This window comes from Fusarium redolens (genome assembly GCF_020744475.1).
Source record: "Fusarium redolens strain MPI-CAGE-AT-0023 chromosome Unknown BKA55scaffold_2, whole genome shotgun sequence".
Taxonomy (NCBI): Eukaryota; Fungi; Ascomycota; class Sordariomycetes; order Hypocreales; family Nectriaceae; genus Fusarium; species Fusarium redolens.
Window position 1 is genome coordinate 1,149,274 of NW_025763665.1, and position 16,999 is coordinate 1,166,272.

General features: G+C 49.1%; 4 protein-coding genes across 4 annotated transcripts; 2 read left to right on the plus strand and 2 right to left on the minus strand.

The window, feature by feature from the left end:
- Positions 1-2,950: 2,950 nt before the first annotated feature.
- BKA55DRAFT_533814 (uncharacterized protein) lies at positions 2,951-6,731 on the minus strand (the record flags this gene model as incomplete). The annotated part of the gene is made up of 2 exons (XM_046189518.1): positions 2,951-6,491; positions 6,631-6,731. The coding sequence occupies 2 exons, from the start codon at positions 6,729-6,731 to the stop codon at positions 2,951-2,953; spliced, it is 3,642 nt and encodes a 1,213-aa protein (XP_046054844.1).
- Positions 6,732-11,192: 4,461 nt separating this feature from the next.
- BKA55DRAFT_161314 (uncharacterized protein) lies at positions 11,193-12,148 on the plus strand. Its single transcript, XM_046184980.1, has 3 exons — positions 11,193-11,300; positions 11,358-11,540; positions 11,619-12,148. The coding sequence occupies exons 2-3, from the start codon at positions 11,367-11,369 to the stop codon at positions 11,928-11,930; spliced, it is 486 nt and encodes a 161-aa protein (XP_046054845.1). The 5' UTR covers positions 11,193-11,300; positions 11,358-11,366; the 3' UTR covers positions 11,931-12,148.
- BKA55DRAFT_500080 (uncharacterized protein) lies at positions 11,975-12,920 on the minus strand (the record flags this gene model as incomplete). Its single annotated transcript, XM_046186717.1, has 3 exons — positions 11,975-12,118; positions 12,179-12,330; positions 12,401-12,920. The coding sequence occupies 3 exons, from the start codon at positions 12,918-12,920 to the stop codon at positions 11,975-11,977; spliced, it is 816 nt and encodes a 271-aa protein (XP_046054846.1).
- Positions 12,921-14,150: 1,230 nt separating this feature from the next.
- Positions 14,151-15,946, plus strand: BKA55DRAFT_589510 (EXS family-domain-containing protein; the record flags this gene model as incomplete). The annotated part of the gene is made up of 4 exons (XM_046194946.1): positions 14,151-14,192; positions 14,269-14,379; positions 14,573-14,768; positions 14,820-15,946. The coding sequence occupies 4 exons, from the start codon at positions 14,151-14,153 to the stop codon at positions 15,944-15,946; spliced, it is 1,476 nt and encodes a 491-aa protein (XP_046054847.1).
- Between the last annotated feature and the right edge of the window lie 1,053 nt (positions 15,947-16,999).

The following is a 16,999-nucleotide window of genomic DNA, read 5'->3' on the forward strand; positions in this document are numbered from 1 at the left end:
ACCTCACTGACTTACACTATTTCCTTTTGAGCTGCACCACTCATCTCTCTCACTAATGCAACTTCCGTTCACCACCATCTGCAGTGCAGAGTGGGATCCTCTCGCTATGTATATGGATCAACTTCATCCGATTATGCTAGAACTGAGATTTTGGCGTTGTGGATATAAATACTGGAGTAGCTGTCGTTTATCCCTTTGAGCGGTACAGCCCTTCAGCGGGGTCACGACAGGGGTATAGGACCAATCAAACTGAATAAAACTAACGGTACTTCTCCACACATACTAATTTGTATGATGGTAAAAGTCCCAGCAGTTTTGATTGTTACAAAGAGCTACCTCACAAACTCGGCAGCCGTACCAGGTCTGCCTACCTGAGCCTCCTCGATGCCGACTTCGTGTATTAGCTGTTATCGGCTGTAAGAGAGTATTTTTAACCTTCCTTTTTTTAAAAGGTCGGGGCTGCCCCTGCCTAAAGCCTTTACAAGCAAGGCAATCTGAGAATATCCCCCTGTTGACATGATTGATATCTCTTTGCAGGTGATTTTGCCGTGACTGGGTATCGTTTATATCCTCCTCTTTCCCTGCCCGAGATCTCTTCCTTGCGCCGCTTTCTTGGGCAAATTTAATGAATAGTGCATCAGAAATGCACCTCTTCCAGCTCTCGAGGGTCTTGTAAGGCGGCCACCGCGGCTGTGAGGTCTTAAGCTGCAAAATGAAGCTATTTGCAAGTAATACATCAAGAAGGAAGGACCAAAGGAGAGCCTGCCACGGGCCACGGCGAAATCGGTGCTCATAACTCGTATAGGACCTTATCTGATCTCCTCGGTCTACATGATTCATTTCATCGTTATAAGAAGCAGATACAGTCGGTATAGGAATAACCTTTATTACGGCATCACTAAAGGTCTCCTGTATCGGCTTGGATTGTGCCCCTTTGTTGGCAGGCTTCTTCCTTCTCTTTGGGGTGCGTTGGTCATCGGCACCGCTGTATACGGTAGAGAGAAATAACACGAGGCTATTATCCTTCCAAGCGATTTGAGCGACCTAGGAAGGACGAATTAGTAAGGGAAATGCATATAAATAAGTCCCTCAGGCATACGAGGCCATCAATTGTAGGGATTGACTTTACTTCATTATACTCAAAGCCTGAGGCACCTGCCTTATCCTTCCCTTTTGCAAGCTTAAGCTCCTTGGTGATGCCACAGTTAGGGCGGGCTGTACCTGTAGCCCCGTGACCGGCTTCTCGAAGGGCACGGAAGAGATTAGGCGAGGAGAAGAGGTTATCCATAAAGACGTGATATGTCTGCTTTGGCAGCATATTAACTAGGTGAATAACGACTCCTGCTGTATTGCTAAGGGTCACAGTCTCCTTAGGCTTTCCCTTCCCCTTCTTCCCCTGTTGCAGCTTGGCAGCCGGCTTCTTCTTTGGCAGTTCGACGATAATAGCGGTATATGGTGATGCCTTCACATGCCACAGCCACCGGATAAAGAGGCCGTTTTGGGCGATAACCCAGACTTTGAACCCTACAGGCGTAGGCTTATTCTTGACTAGGGTTGTATCCTTACTCCTGCCTGTAAAAGGGACCATACACTCATCCACAGTGACGTTATTCCCTGGTAAATAGAGCTGGGCTGACACCTTCTGTATCAGGTCAGACCACGGCTCAGCAGCTTGGAATGCCTTCGGAAGGTCCTCTTCATTGCGTAGGTCAAGCAGGGTGTGGTCAAAAGTCCGTATATAGCGTGAGATTATCTCGAACCTCCATAGAGGCATAAACTTGATGACTGAATGCAGGGGGGACTGAACACCTAGGGAAGGGGAGCTCCAATGGCTCTTAATCGTATTTTCCTTATGAATTCCTAGGTAAATCAGTAACCCAAGCCATACATACACTTGCGCAACCGAGAGCCCGTCCTACTTGTTGATCCGCGAGTGGTCGGAAATGGCCGTATTATAGCTATCAATAACGCCATTTTGTATAAGATGAGAGACCCAACTTTCACTGTAGTAGACCCATGACTGTACGAGGGATATAGGTGTAAAAAGCTGGAATAGCTCGAGTGGTGTTGGAGGCAGTATGTTAATGTGAAAGTCACGACCTTCTACATTAAAAGGGATGAAGCTGTGGCCGCCGGCTTCTTCAGGCGGGTTAATTATTATTCCGGCAGGACCTAGGCCCCTTTGCTGTGCATGTGTGTGAAAGCTATGATCATCAAAGTCATATTCCTTCACATGTATCTCATCAAGAATTGGTGGGGAACTCATCGTTTCAATAGATATCAATTAGCATGAGTTTTTAGTGGTATTTTGTAGAAATTGAATATCTTACGAACTTCCGGTACCCCGCACGTACTAACCTTGTGACTAAGCAAAGTGGGGCGAGTGACCTCCTGAAGGGCTGTACCGCTCAAAGGGATACCCTGGGCTGATTCAATAAGACCCAAATCCTGTTATGTTTTAATATTGCAATGTTTTACGTTTGATAAGAGTTATAGATTAGTTTTGAAATGATATGCGAATATTTAATCATCTCATTCCAGGGCAAGTGAAGCAAAAGGAATCGATCGGGAATCCAGTTGGAGCAAGTTGAATCAGTGCTGTATCAAAGCTTGTATATGTTTGATATATAACGACAGCTAAATAACCCACAACGATCAAGAAGCACTCACTTTCCGTTAGCCGTTTTTGCGGACTCCGGCGCTCCCATGACCATAAAAAAAACACGCTACGCCAACCCGTTGATAAGATGAAAGAGAACCTAGCGAGTGAACAAGATACGCCCCGCGAGGCTCATGCCAAAGGAAACGAATAGTACCAAACAATAAGCGCAGCGATTGGGTATGTGTGTGCATAATCCATCAAATGTCCATAAACTTCCTATGTGGCGCCAGTACCTGGATGTTACCCCCAATATTTACTCAAGATGGCCAATTTGTGCATGTTGATGTCTCACATGACGATACATTTCTTGTCCTTCTCTTTCTCTTTTTCCCTTTCCCCAGAGCCGGTTGATATATCTGTCCAACCGGCACTGCTTGCAGCATCTGCAGCCTTCTTCTTCTTCTTTTTAGGTTTGGCTGACCAACCACGTTTCTTGGCATCCTTGATGTTCTTAGCAGCGCTTCGTTCAGCACGACTTGGCCGGCGATTGACTGTTGGTGACGTCCTGGTTACCGGCACTGGAGGAGCGTGCAGCCATGCCGGCACTTGCTGGTTGGGCAGTGGAATGGTTGTAGGCGGATTGCCTCCGTGAGTTGAGGCAATGCTGTAGATGGTTTCAAGTCGCTCAACAGTCGGCCTCTGATTCGAGCCAGGCGCCGGGCGTGGGTGCCGGGGAATCGGGGCCAATAGAGGAGTTTCATTCCTTCGTCCAGATACTTGCCGGCTTGGCGAGTCGAAAGCACCCGACACACCCTTAGGAGTACTAATTATAAGAGGCTGATCGGGTTCTGGGCGACTGAGTTTGGATGGCCCCGCCAACAATGAATCGGGCAGGGAGCTTGACACGTACGAACTACCGTCGAAACTCCCGACAGGCCGTCTTGGGACCTGGAACCCTCCAGAAAGCCGTCTTGGGATACCCTGGCTGACTCTTTTGCTCAGACTCGCAAGCTGACTCGAACTTGGCAGAGGGGGGAGGCCCGAGATCGACTCATCTGCGACCGGTTGTTCGGCAGGTGCAGATATTGGGAATGGATACCCATCAACAGGGGTAACATTTTGCTCAGCCTCATGGCCTGCAACTCGAGGCCAAGTTTGAGCATTCGAGAGCCGCCTCACTCTAGGCGCTGGGTCTGACCCAGTCTGGGCCGTAGAAACGGTTGATGGCACTCTCCCCACATTTACCGCTGGTACTCGAGTACTTGGGCCAAAATGGTCGTGAGCTGAGATATCCGCCTGCACTGGTGAGGGTGACCGAGCCTCCTCCCTAGAGCTGATAGGAACTGTCACAGCCCTGGATGTAAGAGCTGACACAGCAGATGATATCGATGTTTGTCGTGCTCTGGTTTCAGAAGTTACGCCTGTATGTTGAGCCGCCTGCTGTCGTGGAGAACGGGGGGGAGTCACGTCGTACAGGTCAGCATCCTCCTCCGTCTGGGGTAGAGGGCTCACACTGCTTTGTGCTGCATCACCAGCCTGAAGTTGGTCTCGAGTGGTGTATCCTCTCAGGGGATGTTGGCCAGAGACTCGCTGCGATGGACCGTTTCCAGGCTGTTCACCTTTGGAGTCGGTGCCGGGTGCTTGGTGGTTCTCAGACCCAGGACGACCGGAGGCGGATGCAAGATGATCTGGCAATGCCGGCACTGGAGCTGGAGCGGGAACAGATGCACCACCAAGTCCTATGGGAGCAACAGATGGACCGCGCATAAAGGCTGGCAAATCGGGCCCTGGGTCTTCCTTTTGATATGGTGGAGGAGGAGGTACCCAATTGTCAGCATCACTCTCATGCGGATGCTCTCTTCTGCCATCGGCACGACGATACTCAATACGTCGTCCATCTGCCGTTCGCGGATGAAGGGATCTGTCGACAGCGGCAGCGGTTGCAGCACGACGGAGCGTGGTTTGGGAACGTGGGCTAGCATGCGAGTAAGGGGCATCTAAAGCCTCCATTTCCTCAATCGAAGGAGTGTCTCCATCTTCACTGGGGCTCACAGGCTCAACGACTGCCCGTCGATTTGCTGGCTGAGATGGAAGCTGGCCAATTCTCCGAGGAAGCAAAGGGTCGTCGTCATCATTGTTGTGGTCCTCAGTTAGCGGTAGTCGTGGAACAGCCGGTATTGCTGGAACATCAGGGGCTGCACGAGGCCGAGAAGCAGACGTAGCAGCCCGCAGCAACGATGAGCCACCACGGCCACCCCGGCCACCTCGCCTTTGAGCAACAGTACGTCGTCGTACAATGGCAACTTCGGTTGCCAGATCGCGTTGCTCTTCCTCCAGCACCTCAGGATTATCAGAGCCGACCTCAATGATGATCTCTGACTTGGTTCCGTTGGAGATGCCATAGTCAAAGTCCAAGAGCGTAACCCGGCCACCATCGACAAAATCCATGTCTTCCTCCTCGGTTACTAGCCGCGGCGCTCCAACCCCCCTGGCGGCAATTACCAGGCGCTCCTGAGTAGATGAGCTGCCATGCCCTGCAACCCATTTCACCGTTTTGACCTCTCCATGCTCAGCAACCTTGAAGCCAGAAACAAAAGTGTTCCTAAGTTGGTCGCACAAAATCTGCCATTTAGGCACTCTAGCACCTTCCGGGTTATTAATGCGCGTAGATGCCCGTCGCGATGTGCCACTGCGATCACTGTTTTGTCTCCCTAGACCAGATGATGACCCATCGTTTGACGATGACGCATTGTCTGGGACAGCATCCAAGTCCTCAGGTATGCCATATATCCAAACCTCACTGCCTTGAAAACCAGCCGACACTAGTTCGCCTCGATATGTCGTAGAGGGAAGTGTTGAGGGAATAAGACTGGCTTGTGGAGATGCGCTCGGTACGGGTCCAGTAAAGTAAGTGGTGCCATTCCGAAGGTCATCAATTCGAACGGCTCGGAAAGTCTCGAAACTCCTATCATAAGTGAAAGTCCAGCTTGCCTCCTCTTCGCTTCCATCCTGAAGCAGAACGGCATGGCTGCAGTCACGACTAGTGTTAGGGAATAGGATCGACGTCGTCCATAGGGGGCTCAGGTTATCTTCGGACATATGAGGGCCTGGATCATAGTACGGAGCTGTAATTATGACGGTGCTAGGTGGTGCCGAATGAATGGTAGTACCAAGAATTTGAGTCCCGTCAAATGAGAAAGATAAAGCGTCGACAGCATCACATTTCACAGCTCTTCGATCAGTGGCCAGCGCATCAGGCCTTAAAGACGACACCTCGATGCCACCTTCATAAGCAGCGGCCAGGACAGAACCGCATGGCGATAAAGCAATCGTTCGGGGAGTGTTGTCAAGAATTATAGACTTAGAACGACGGGGCGGGCTTTGTTGTAAGTCGTATAAGTCAACCTGCATCTCGGTAGACAAAACTGCCAAGAGGGTGCCTTTATCGTTGATGCAAGCGGCGACAGGCCGACGAAGAATCTTGAACTCCCTCTTAACTTCCAGGTTCAACCCTCTCAAATCGACCACGTAAATCCTACCCGAGTTGTAGGCCAGAAGATGATGCCCTTTTGGGGAGGCACTGTATTGCATACCCTCACCACCGGGGCATGATGAAGAGCTGATGGAAGTCGAAATAAGCTTAAATGTCGTTTCCCTCGGTCGTAGGTATGCTTGGAAGAGGTTTCGCTTTACTTCGCGAGCAAAAAGCCGCCGCAACTCGGGAAGTGTGTCATCGTCCGATTGTGGTGGTGTGGGATGGCTCGCCGAATATGAAGGACATCTCGATAGCTGATGCCGATAAAGATGAGCTCGTTGAGAGACGCCCCTCCATTTACGGTTCAGGAGCACAAGAGACGCAAAGCCGTTGGGGTCGGTTTGTCGGAGAATCCTAACAGGGAACGACGAATGTTAGCACATGATAAAAGGAGAGAGTTATCACAACGGCGCTTGTCAATGACACCAATCGCTCAACGCACACGAGGATGAGTTGGATGTAAAAGTTGCAAAGAAATCCTGAGTATACTCACTGTTCAATGATCTCGTCGGGCAATCTGTCGAAAGGCGGAGTTGGAGAAATGGGCATCTTCTCGATACTTGAGCGACGGACATCGGTTACCGACGCGTCCATGACGCTTTGTCGCTCTACGGTGGGAAGCCGACGAGCATATCAGGTCGATGAGTCGCGACTATGCCTAGGAGAAAGCGAGACAGGCGGAGATTGTGTCTTGAGGAGTGAGTCTTTGTTGTAGAGTCGAATTGGTTGGTGCGAGTCCAGATCTGGAAGCAGGTGTCGGAGTGTGGCTGAGGCTTCCTGTTCAGCTCGAGGCGTGACGATGGCGGGTTCCCTTTTCGTGAAGACGGAAAGTTTGGGGGCGATTCGATGTAAGCACTAAGTAGAAGGTAGGTACTTGATTTAGAGAACAAAGCAGAGCGCGACACACAAGACTGAATTGAATTGAGAGGAAAATGATTGTTTGGATGTTTTGCATTTCCTTAGATACAGACATAGAACAAATAGCAACACACTCGCTACCTATGGAAGATCGGCATCCTGCCAAAGCTTAACCAATAGCCCAGTTGCGTTTCCCATATTTAACCCCTAAACTTGGATGTCCAAGAAATCTGTAGACATCATCGCCTCCATGGCTAGCTAAGAAGCTACTAAGATATGCCGTCCAGACCCTAGTGCATGGAGCGTGTTAACGTGTCTTTTCTAAGACGAGCCGAAACTAAAATTATTGGAATACCAGGAATGGTAAATATCACGTATGACCTTCGTGGAACAATCTTCGAGACAATCCGACTCTTTGATTCTTGTCTGTTGATTGGACACATGTCTCTGACTCCACTTGAGGCCAAAGGGGAAGAGGCCGAGGAAAAGAGATGCCCTTCTATTAGACAAGGCCTGACAAGTTTATGCTATACTACCCCAATATTAGGTTATTTAACCATAACCTTATAATGTTGTATCAGGTTTATAATTGTGTCCTTGTGATTTAGTAATAAATATAACTGGCTGCCTGGTTGTTTATTGGTAAAGAAAGTTCATAAGTGTTTCCCCTTGCACTCCGTATGTTCCCCACATCTATCCTTGTTCATAGCTATAGCATCATAAGTAGAACGTGCCGTAGAAATATTTCGGCCTCAGAGTCTCGATGTGAAGGTAGCTTTTTGAAAGGGCAATGGTGTCCTGAGGACATTTCGCCAGCCGCTGGACTAGCCAACACCAGGCTTGATCGAGGCGTAGCATTGCAGCTGAGCATGCAGGGTGCTTGGTGAAACCCCAAAAAATGAGAAGGTGAAGCTTATCATGTGAAGTATGGTACTGGATAATTTGAGGCAGATTACCCCGAGACCGACGCGTTCATCAGGGGTAGACGCTTGATGAGCGTTCTATCTATTGATTGCAACGCTTTTATAGTCGACTCAAGTCTAGTCCATTAGTTATCCAAGGTTGAGTGTAAGGACAAGTGCTAGATGTTGTAAATGGTGGAGCAGTGTAAGCGACGTTGACAAATGTGACCCTTTCAGCGTCTGCAGTTTGGTAGTAGTCGAGGTGACATTTCGCGACATTCATATGTCACTGTCTCACGATCAAAGGTCGACTCACAAGCCACAGCAGCATTGAACGCGCATTCGTCCTTTATTGGAATTTCTGGGACGATCAAACCAGAGGTAACATGTTGTCTTTTCTATACTCGCACAGGCAATGTAAGGTCGCACTTCGTTGGTGTGAAGGCGTGGAGCAAACGTAATTCCAGTAACATCCCTTATCGTTCCAGAGAGCCTTCACGGATATACGGAAAAGTCATTATTGGTAACCTTGGCGTTAATCCATAAATTGAGTTATAGCATACCAGAAAGAGGAGAGGCGCAACTAATGCCTCCATTTGGTCTGTTGCACTCATCCATCATGCAACTCTACCACACGAATTTCTCTGCTTCTCCTGCGCTGTTGAGAATGGCTCGGTCAGAAACCAGTTGGTGTAACCCGAGTTTTCATGTCGCCAGCCATATTAAGTAGTGGTCGCTACCTAGGCGAGAGCATCTATAATTAGAAATTGGCAGCGATTCGACCGGGAGTTCGTCCTGTCAGGATACAGTCTAGACTGTTTAGTACATCACTTCCGATGCCAAGGGCAACGTCTCATTGCTGATATCAGAAACGTTATTTAGTGACTGGCATGGAGGACAAGCTAGGTAGGTATACATGTATAATAACAAGGCAGCAAGGATACTACAGTCTATAGCTGAATATCGAACCTCAATAAAATTTGATATTTGTCCGGTATGTGATGAGCCGCTTCCAACTTTTTCTTCCCGAAATCAATAGTCTCAAAGGATGGCGGGTGGGCAGAACGAGCCAATCCTTTGACCTGGCATTATTATTATGTGACATGATTAGTGGTGGCTGTGTTTGGGTAGTAACAGCTTACAATCGGTATCTGACATGTTATATTTCAAAAGTCACTTGCTTTTGTTGCAATTTTGTTATCTATCGGCCCCTTTTTGAGAATGAAGTCGTTGCATTCTAGGGTTCGGCTTTATTCAACCCATGAATGCAGTCTAATAATAGAGCACGTTATGCCTACCTCCCGGACATAATCCGGACCATGACCACTGGCTGTCAAAAGTGTCAAGCATTTCGCTTGCGCCTCATCAACGCAGAGAATACGACGGGATTAATACGTACAACGGCGCTTCTTACAGGCACGGCCCGCCCCTTTAGGTAAATCCCCAACTCTAAATCATCATGATCATCAGTGTACAAATAGGTAGGTCACATATGCAAAGTCCACTGAAGTTCCAAGCGATTGAAGTAATATTGGAATTTTCCAAACTTTTTGGTGCGCCGGAACGCACAGACAAGAGAGGAGACCCCTGAAAAATGGGCTCAGCCGGTCGATAGCCGATGGACGACATGGCACCAGAGGTTGTCAATCAATGTCATCGATTTCAGCCCTGGGCCTGTATGCGTGGCCTGGCAACTTCCGCCGCGCTTGGCACAATGTGGAAATGACATGGAAGCGTGGGAAGCCTGTTAGCTCGCAGATCGGTTGCGGGGTTTACAGAGACAATGTGGAACTTGTAGCTTGCTTTAGAGTCGACAGAAACGGCAAGATCATCCAGAGCTCTTTGGTGTTTGTTTACGTACTATCAACCTCAACGGATGGAGTTCCTCCTGGACAAGGTCCCTCTAGGCCGTAATCTCTTTGTACCTCGGCATATCTAAAGGCGAGCAAGCCGAGTTGATTGGTCTATACAGGCATGTGAAGAGAGGGAATATCCATGTATATATCCCCGAGTATCAGTTTGTCTTGATAACCTGATCTGATATTGCTCTCTTGACTTGTCTGTGAGCCACTTAGATATTTCTTATATCATATATATCTCACTTAATCTACGTCATCGAGATCCGAATTCCACAACGTTCAGTCGGTCATGATTCATTTGGTAGCCTTCCAAGTTGTTGAGCGCATCACACCCTAGGTCGATATTTCCCCCAACTACTCCATGGCGAGACACACCCGAACCAATCATCCTTTTCAGTCTGTCTGACCTCCATTTCTGGTAATCTTCTAGTCCATGATTATGGACCACCCCGTTACCTGGTCCAATGCTCAGCCAAGGCGGGGACACGGAGATGTGGAAGCTCGCGAGTCAGGGACCAGCACCTAAAAGAAGGCGCCAGCAAATACCGAGAGCCCTACCAATCCAAGACTTTGGAGTAGATCTGAGGCTGGCATCATATCCGTCCAAGGAAGGAGTGGGCCAATACCTCATTTCCGGGCGATCACACTAGAGCCGAAAGCTAACACAAACACAAACACGCTTGACGAAAAAGTGGACAGTATTGACATGCTTATCTACTTAGCAAAGTTACAAGCTTAACGGACTTGGATAAGCTTGCGAGACTGATTTTTCGAGAGCCTAAGCTACCTAACTCAAAGAATCATCTCAACTGAACGGAACTGAATGATGAAGTAGGGCTGTTCTTTGAAACTCGAAGGCGGCGAACTTGGAGAGCTAAAGACGAATGAGGCAAGGCTAGATATAAGAAATGTCGTCTTCTAGAACCGAACCAAGATGATCTTCAGGCATCGTAGATCTAGACCCAACGATATCCCAGAAAGGTTGCAAGAGCCTGACGAGGGGAATCCTGCCCGCGCCTCATTAACTAGCTTCTCAACTCACTTGTCTGCAGACTAATTACAGGCTTGCAGCATTTTAAAACATGCATTTCAGACTCAACGAAGAAGGTTTTGCGTTACTAGTTTTATCTCATTTAATTAAATAGCGGAAATATGCAGCCATCGCGTGCTGGGTGGAAGAAAAGATCCGTCCGTCAACGGTTGGGCTGGGGCTCTTCTTCTCTCTCGGCAAGCCTGGCGTGGGTATAGCAAAGGCGAGTAAGTGTCTCGTAGAGCAAACATGGTGGCCACTGAGGGTTCCCAGGCCGCCAAGAAGCATGAAAGTACACACTTGGGAGAGAAAACCTCTCTTTTCCCGGCGCTCCTACAACCAGGTTGTCATCGGATAGGGGATCACCACGGCATCCATCCAGAATCCCCCGCGGACGATCTGATCTGCCGTGAAGCCTGAGGCACCCCTGTTTATTTTCCAAGGTAGCTGCCTAACGTGTCGTGTACGGAGGCAGTAATTGTTAAGGTAGTCCAGGTTGACTGTGCCTTTTTCTGTAGGTCCCGGCTGTCTTTCAAATCTCCTTGGCGGCACACAACTTATGCAATGAAAGTACCCAAGCATGACAACTCCTTTGTATAGGTTGATGCCTCTGAGCCCTCGTGTGCAGGCTCTGCAACAAGATGCAACGACAGAAGTTTTGACTCTGTTTCCCGTTGAGAAGAAAGAAGGTTTATTGACTTATGGTTTACCAAAGTCATGTGGACTACTGTGTGAGACTTTGTTACAAGATCTGGTAATATTTACCCTTACGTTATTCTTTTTCTTGGAGTAACTTAAACCCCTAGTTTTATCACATGTTAATGCTTTGTAGGAAGAGGACCTCAAGTCGTGGGCTAGAGGTTTTGGAATGGTCATTAAAGATCTCAAAATGCCTGAAATTAGCCCCCAGGCTTTTCGTCTCGAAAAAGGCAACACTTCGGCATTGCTAAAAGGGTATACTGCAATTGTCGTGGCCCTCGGAAACACCAAATACGACGTTGAGCTCGTTTCCAGAGACAAACGGTCTTCGCAGAAGGAGACATGGGAACCAACATCTGCCCTTCATCTCCGGGAAACAGGGCTGAAAGCTCAAGGAGGACACATAAGGTTCCTCTACATCCCTCTCCACCTGGAACCCATATAGAGTTTCCCATAAACGACAAGTTCTATTTCATGATGTGTATCATATCATGTTCCGTATCCGTGCTCGAAACGATACTCCAGGTGCTGTCTGGGCTGCCCGTCGACCTTGCCTTCGACTTCGTCTGTGACTTCGATCTCGCCTTCGCCTTCGCACCGCCTGGCTCTAGAGCCTTTTCGATTTGTTGCAGACTGTTGATTGTGAGTCCAAAATTCGACACAGGAGTGACGTGGCACCGTCACCTACCTGACCTTCCCGTCACAGAGATCACAGACGAGACTTGGAATTCGGAGTAACTCTGAGGGCAGTTTGTTGTTTGGACGATGCGCAAAAGCAGACTCTCTGCGCAGTATCGGGAAGCATTCGACGGTGAAGTGTTGGCCAAAAGTAAAATACGAGTTTACTGGTTTGTACGTTGTGAGAACAAAGAATCTTGTATCAAATAGATCGAGCGGGTGCTCGAGACAGCCTACCTCTCAACGGGAGCTCATAAGCCCGTGGTCCCAGCACTTTAGCAAGTTCATCGCCAATCTGTACACACTTGGGCAGTGCAAATCGCTTGGATCTAAGAGTATCGCTGCCTCCAGTAACGCATTTAGCCATGGCATCCATAACCTCGTTTATCGTAAGGCCCTGGTCATGAGCCACGTGACAAGCTGCAACCATGACCATGCAGTGAAGCTGAGTTTCCCGTCCCTCAAAGTCTTTGGAAGCAGCGGCATAGGTCTCGAGTAGAGTGAGCCAGTCCATGTCCCGACGCGACTTAACGTGAGAGATGGTCAGCCGATCACGCAGACGTAGAATGTCTTCCGGCGTCGAAGGTCTGTTGTTGTCCCAATCCTCGTCCCCTTGAGGTAACTTCGACATCCACGCCTTAACCCATTTTATCTGATCATTCAGACCTCTTCTTCGGACGGGCTTCTGGGGGACTGGCTTTCCGGGTTCTTCTTTGATAAATTCGGCGGTAAAACCTGGCGACTGTGAAGAATACATGATGTACGGATCCGCTAGAAGTCTTCTAGATCCAGGAACCCGGAGAATGGAGCATCCATGAATATCATGAAGAACCGCAGGTTGGGTTCCCCAATGTGTCAGATAGCGGACTGGTTGGTCTATATGGGGGGCTTCCAGTCGGCAGCCGATTGTGCCGCCGAATTTTTGATTTGAGCTCAAGGAAGATTGCTTCCGCCAGGATTCTCATCTGTCGGGTGCATTTGAGCCACACCTCGCCTTACTTCACGCCCTGGTGCTGCTGCTCCTGGGAGGTGGGAGAGTGGGAGAGTGGGAGAGTGGGAGAGTGTCGGGTTCATCGGCAGGCATCAGGAGCACAAGAAAGAAAAGCTGGGTCTGTCTCTGTATTTTGCAGGGTCCGTTAACAAAGAAGCCGAAGCCATTGTGTCATTCCCACTCAAGAGGTGACAGTGGCGTCTGGTCATAGGTCATTAATGGGGTGCACCCAGACAAACCGAATGGCCCAATGCCACGTCCTTCTCTTCAGCCTTGTAAGAGCATTCCAACTCTGGACAGCTTCGGATGAGGGCCAGTTATGTTATTAATGTGAATGTGATTCTGATTTGCATAAACTCCTCTCGTAGATCAGCGAATATGATGCCCCTCTTCCCAGTCTGTGCAGCCTAGCAGCCCATGTAGGCAGGTGGGACAAGGTTCTTTATTGGTTGCGAACCATCTCAACCGGATAATTTCATGATTGAAAAGGATTTTCTTTCCAAGTCCCCAACGGATAGAGACCTTCCTTGGCTGGACCATCGGTCGATAGCGTATTACGCCAGGACCAGCCTACCAGTGAGCCGACGAAAAAGACAAGGGAGAAGTGACAAGAGCAAACTTCCGCAGACCAAGCTAACACTGTACCTGTAAGCCTGCTGTATGTACCATACCTGGTCTGCCGGGGCAAGGGGAGTTGCTGTTCCGCAACCTCCTCGCAGTTCCAAAAACTCGGGCTAGCGAATGGCATCAAGCCGGATTTAACCCCTAGATCTACGGTGAGGAGCGCTTGTGGCCGGACTAGGGCCTTTGGGCTGGAGCCTGTTAGCGTCAAGAAAGATATGTGGGCTTGCAGAAGCCAGAGGGCTTGTTTCAACGGCCTGACAAGAGGAGTGCGGCTACAATTTGGAGTCTAGCGCTGTCGATCAAGCTGTTCAGGTTGCCAAGTTCTGCAGCTGACGAGGGTGTCGGCAGCCTCATCATCCCTCATGTTGGCGGATGTCGAGCTGCTTGAAGCCGCTGCACTCTGAACTGTCGCTTGTCAGTCTCCGTGTGTCGTTTAGAACTTTTTACGTCGCTGGGCGATGATCCTTCCGCAAACAAACAACCTCAAAAGCAACGTGGGCATGGGTGGGTATGGTGTCGTGGGGAGGGCGGGCGGGGTCTCGATGAGTTCGGTTACGCGTGGGGTTTTCTGTTGGAATATTATGTCAGCCGCGCGCGTATGGTGAGAATGTGTGGCTGTCACAAGATTGTGGCACAGATAAATCTGCCAAGCCTGATAAGAAAAGGCTGACGTTTATCAGGGATAGACGCAAAACACCCCTGAAAAAAAGCATGTGGACCCGCTCATGTTTAATCTCACCTAAAGTTGAGGACAGCTTGGACTGTCGCAAAACCTCATGAACTTTACCTTCTAGTCATTCTTTTGCTGCTGTCGTCTGGTATTCTCGTTCTGCTGCGCTCCTGAGCGCATCTCATTACTCAACAAGTCTATAACGTTCGCTCGATGGCGGTTCGCTTCAATGGACGGTGATCCGGCTGTTGACCCGGGGCTTGACTCCTTCAGCTTGGCTTTTCCTTTGCCTTATCGTGTTGGCTTTATTGCGACTTTGGGTGAGCACGAACCCTATTCTGGTCGCATTGCCTGTTTCTAACTGATGATAGCTGTTTGGGGATGGGGATTAAACCTTCATTGTCTCTATCTTTTCAACGTCGACGTTCCACAGTTGATTCGATATCCCGGTCGAGCGTCGCCGCAACATATTCCGCATCATGGCTCGACGTACCGCCTTGCTATTGCGCTTTCGGCGTTGTTCGCACTATCTGTTTCTCTGTTTTGGGTTTGCACATGGGGCATGCCTGAGCGTGTCGTTGCTTTCGGATGGATGCCGTTGACATATCTCACTGCTTTGATTGCTATGTTCGTTGTTCCGTTGAGGAATCTGCCCAGCGGAGGAAGAAGAAGATTCTTGGCAACTTTGCGACGCGTGAGCTTGGGCGGGCTTGCTGAGCCGCAGGACGGCAAGTTTGGAGATATTCTGTTGGCCGATGTGTTGACATCATACGCGAAGGTTTTTGGAGATCTCTTCATTACCCTATGCATGTTCTTCTCGGCGGAAGGTTCGTCTACGCAGCGACCTGATCGAAATTGTGGAGGAACAGTGCTCGTACCATTCATTATGGGAGTGCCGAGCTTGATACGATTTCGGCAGTGTTTGATCGAATACTTTCGAGTTCGGCGAGCCCCATACAAAGAGTCCACAGGATGGGGTGGGCAGCATCTGGCCAACGCTCTCAAATATTCAACTGCATTCCCCGTGCTCATTACTAGTGCTTGGCAAAGATCGGCAGTAGACCCCGAATCCAAAGCAGCTCTTCACAAGGCTTGGCTTGTTGCTGTACTCATCAACTCTCTCTATTCTTTCTATTGGGATGTGGCCAAGGATTGGGACATGACTCTTTTTTCTCCGAAGCAAGATCGCGAATCACCTACTCATCCTTTTGGACTTCGAGATCGCCTGGTTTTTAGGTATCCTAACCTCTACTATCTAGTGATCGGCATGGATCTGATGTTGAGATGCACGTGGTCCATGAAGCTCAATGGACGCCTGGATAGGTTCAGCGATCTAGAGGGAGGCATCTTTCTGATTGAATTCCTTGAAGTGTTCCGTCGATGGGTATGGATCTTCTTCCGTGTCGAGACAGAATGGTTGAGAAACAACTCTTCAGGCCTTGGAGTCGACGACATCCTACTTGGAGATTACCAAGGCAAAGACAACGAGGACGATTGATGGCATCATCAACGAATTCATTTGGAGGCAACGGCAACCCAGACGGCGGTCAACCCGGCCAACTGGGGCGGTTTGTGTAGAAGTACGACTTTCATTGAGATAGTCAACCACGCCTTTGGAGCAAGGTTTGGCCACAGCTGGACTCTTTCCCGTATTTCTATGCTCCTCACCAAGTCAACATTCCTGACTTAGGCTTTGAGCCGGGTGAGATACCCTAATAAATCAGGGTTTGGCCGGCAAAGGCTTGAGATGCCACGAGGCCATTCCCGATAACTGGGAAAGTTTACAGATTTATGATTATGACCTGACGATCTTACTATCATGGCCCGAATGGCTCGTCCCGCGTCTACTTGTGATAGCTTTGCCCCTCCTGAATAAAGGTTCGATCTAATTACAAATATGGTTATATCAAGACAAATTGGAACTGCGTGAAAGATGGCGATGCTTCCGGAAACACATAATATCGCATGTGGTGAATCTTGGAAGTACCGGCCTCGTGGGCGTGTGTGATGGCGCTCTCTGGCGCCTAGCAACTACTTTGCAGCATTGTTTCTTACTCTCGTCTTGTTTGTGGCCGTGGCCACACGGCTTTCAACGATGATGTCTTTCTGCAGTGCGCGTGCTTTTCAGGCCGCCACATCCAGATGCAGAAGATGTTTTGAGATCTTCGTTCACTTATCCGAAAAGGAAGATGAGAAGACCGACTTTTTCCCTTTGTGAGCACTTCGCGAGGCTTGGGCGGTCAGTCTTCGCAATCAAGACACTTAGTGAAGGGAAAAGCTTGCTGGAATGCTACTCACGGTCTTGGCCAATATGTGTCGCTCGACTTACTGAGCCTAGACTCAAGCCTCCCGCCACAACCCGCTAAATCCCAGGTGACTCCGGAGGCAAATGGGATTCTATAGGCTTGATCATATCGCCGGACTATGACGGCTCAAACTCACAATTGCCTGGAGAAACTCACAAGATGTAGTTGGCGACTCAAGGCCACGCAAAACGAGGCTTTTCCTCCTTCTCGCATTATCAACACTTTCTTTACTCATGCTTCCTTCG